The sequence below is a fragment of the Galeopterus variegatus genome, unplaced genomic scaffold, assembly GCF_000696425.1.
Source record: "Galeopterus variegatus unplaced genomic scaffold, G_variegatus-3.0.2 Scaffold486, whole genome shotgun sequence".
In the NCBI taxonomy this organism is placed as follows: Eukaryota; Metazoa; Chordata; class Mammalia; order Dermoptera; family Cynocephalidae; genus Galeopterus; species Galeopterus variegatus.
Window position 1 is genome coordinate 78,055 of NW_007726597.1, and position 3,311 is coordinate 81,365.

The 3,311-nt window shown below is 40.2% G+C and overlaps 1 protein-coding gene across 1 annotated transcript; it reads left to right on the top strand.

Annotated features, from left to right (window-relative positions):
• Positions 1 to 597: 597 nt before the first annotated feature.
• Positions 598 to 2,817, top strand: ZNF114 (zinc finger protein 114). The gene is given in 5 exon segments (XM_008569327.1): positions 598 to 707; positions 2,276 to 2,335; positions 2,338 to 2,643; positions 2,646 to 2,708; positions 2,711 to 2,817. Coding segments are annotated over 5 exon segments (573 nt in total). The 5' UTR covers positions 598 to 670.
• Positions 2,818 to 3,311: the final 494 nt, after the last annotated feature.

A 3,311-nucleotide genomic window follows, 5' to 3' on the forward strand; every position in this document is an offset into this window, starting at 1 on the left:
AGATGATAAGAAAACACAGACCTTGGCCATACCTCCTACTAATGGAGATTCTCCAGTGCTATGAGCCACTCTCCTTCTGGAAGTGCTGGCATACAAATACCTATATTGGTTTCCTAAGACTGCAACAAAGTACCACACACTGGCTGACTTGAAACAACAGAAATTTATTCTCTCACAGTTCTGGAGGCCAGAAGTCTGAAATCAAAATGGCACAGGGCTGGTTCCTTCTGAGGCTCTGAGAGAAAGCAAGCATGGAACTTGCTTTCCCCTTGCTTCTGGTAGTTCTTGGCAATGCTTGGCTTATAGAGCCATCATTCCAATACCCACCTCCATTGTCACATGGCATTCTTTCCTCTGTGTGTCTGTGTCTAGATTTCCTCTTATGAAGACACCAGTCATTGGATTAAAGCACACCGTACTCCAGCATGACCTCATCTTAACTCCTTACATCTGTAAAGACCCAATTTCTAAATCATGTCTCCTTTGCAGATACTGGAGGTTAGGATATCAACATTTCTAGGGGCGGGGACACAGCTCAACCCATAACAGGTCCCCACTGAACCAAAATTGGTGTGTTGTTTTCGGACTCAGACCTTCACAGATGTAGCTGTGAACATCACCGAGGAGGAATGGACTCTGCTGGGCCCTGCTCTGCTCCATCATCAGAGACATGATGCTGGAGAACTGTAGGAACCTGGCGTTCATAGGTAAGGATGCCCCCTTCCTGCATGTAGTTGGTGATGGGACCATTACTAGTTTGGAACTGTGTTCTGGGAGGTGTGTTGAGAAATGGGAACTGAGTTGTTAAATTACAGAGACACATCCACTGGCCCCCAACCAGCAGACATAGAGCTTCACCATGAAACTGGAAATCTGTCCGCTGTATTCAGTTTTTGGGAGATCCTTAAGTGGGTAAACATGGAGCACATAGAAAGTGTCATTTTGATCCCTTTTGACAGAGTTTTAGTGCATTCATGAGAAAAGTAGAGAGGTCACACTTCCTAGCTTCAGAACCCTGCAAACCAAAGTGCACCCTCCTTCATGGGAAGTCTTGGTACCATTCCCTTCATCATGCCCTTGCCCAGTGTTTAGGATTTCAACTAAGTAAACCTGGTCTGATTTCTCATTTGGAGCAAGAAGTGAGCCTGAGAATAGTGCAGGGGGTTTTTACCCAGGCATTTGTGTATCACAGCACCAGGTAGAATGAATGCTTATTAGGAAGGATTTTTACAAACAATGTGGAAATGTTGGTTAAGAATCCATTTCATCCACAGTGGGAAACAGCTTGGCAGTTCCTCAAAATTTAAACATAGACTTACCATAGGACCCAGCAATTCTACTCCTAGGTATCTGCCCAAAGGAATTGAAAACAGGTGTTTAAAAAAATAAATGTACACACATGTTTACAACAGCATTATTCACAATAGCCAAAGGGTAGAAAACACCCAAATGTTCATCAGTGGATGAGTGGAGAAACAAAATGTGAAAATGAATGAAAGTCAAAAAACGTTCATACAAAAAACATTCATACAATGGACTGTTATTCAACAACGAAAAAAGGAATAAAGTTCTGATACATGCTATAATTTGGATGGACCTTGAAAACATGCTAAGGAAGCCAGAGACAAAAGGCCACATACATGAACTTGTTTATGTGAAATGTCTAGAATAGACAAATCCATAGAGATGGAAAGTAGATTAGTGGTTACCAGGGGCTGAAAGGAAGGGGAAATAGTGAATAACTGCTTCCTGGGTATAAGGTTCCCTTTTGAGGTGATGAAAATGTCCTGGAACTAGGTGGAGGTGATGATTGCACAACATTGTGAATTGAACACTTTAAAATAGTTAATTTTATGTTATGTGAATTTTGCCTCAAGGTAAAAGAACCCATTTTATCTGAGGGGAAAGCTGAGGCTTATCGGTGTTTAAGCTTTGTCAGGTACAGAGAGCTTATGTTTTTTGACTTTCATTCATCCTCTCATATCTTCCTTTTTTCTGAGAGAATGGCCTGTCCTCTTTCCTCTTTAAAATTGTGCATGGACTCTTTGTCTATTCTCTTCCACTTGGCATTCCTGATCATGTCTTGATCTTTGCAGAACCATTTCTTAGTAACACACTGGGATATGTGGAACCCATGACCTCCCCTTTCACATTTTCCTCATATATGTTAGGTAAACATTTGAAAAGTAATCCGTACACGCATTGCTTATTTTATCATCCCTAACCCAACTTTACTTTCAACAAATAATCGAACTTGTATGCCACTTTATTTCAGATTGGGTGACTCAACATAAAACCAAAGACTCAACCCCTCAACAGGATATTCTTGCTAAAAAGTATTTCATAAAGCAAACGGAGTATGTCTCACCAGTAACAGTTCCCAGACCTTCACATTTGGAGAAGACTGGAAATGCCACAAAATAAAGGAGCTACACAAGCAAAGGCAGCAACATTTGGAGCAAGTTGCAATTGCCCATGAGAAAGATGAGTCTCCAATTAGAATTTGTGAATATCATGGTGTGAGGGACCACTCTAAACCTAGTCCAAAGCTTGTGCCTACATAGGGAGATTGCACAAGAAAGTATATTCCAAAATGTGACTCAAATATTGTGAAATATGATCTTGTCTTAAACAATAATAAAAAATACATAAAAACAATAAATATGATAGATTCTTGTGGCAGACGATTCCACTGGCTCCATGTGAGAGAACTCAGAGCTAGAATCCAACACATGGATTGGCAATCAGAACAATGTGTGTCATACCATAATACAGTTGATATGGGGGCAGGCATTTGTGACTGGAATCTATTTGTAAAAGCCTTCAGTGTGGATTTATCCCTTAGTGTACATAGGACTTACATTAGAGAGAACTGTATGATTCTTACCAGTTTGAAAACATCTTCAGAAATAAATTGGTCCCTCCTATGCAGCTGCAATTTTATACTGCAGAGGCAAATAATGGGAATAGTCAAAGTGGAAAAACCTCTGCTCATATTCCAAATTCTGATTCACGTGGGAGAACAAGTACTGGAGAAAAAAGCTATAAATGCCATGAATGTGGGAAAGCCTTTGTTTATTAGTCAATCCTTACGAGACACGAAAATTCACACTGGAGAGAAACCCTATGAATGTAAGAAATGTGGGGAAGCCTTTAGATATTCCTTACATCTTAATAAACATTTAAGAAAGCACCTTATGGAGAATGCCTAATGAATGTAAGGAATGTGGAAAAGCCTTTCATAAGTCCTCAGGATTAAAAACCACCCAAGGACTTGTAGTTGAGAGAAACCCTATGAATGAAAAGAATGT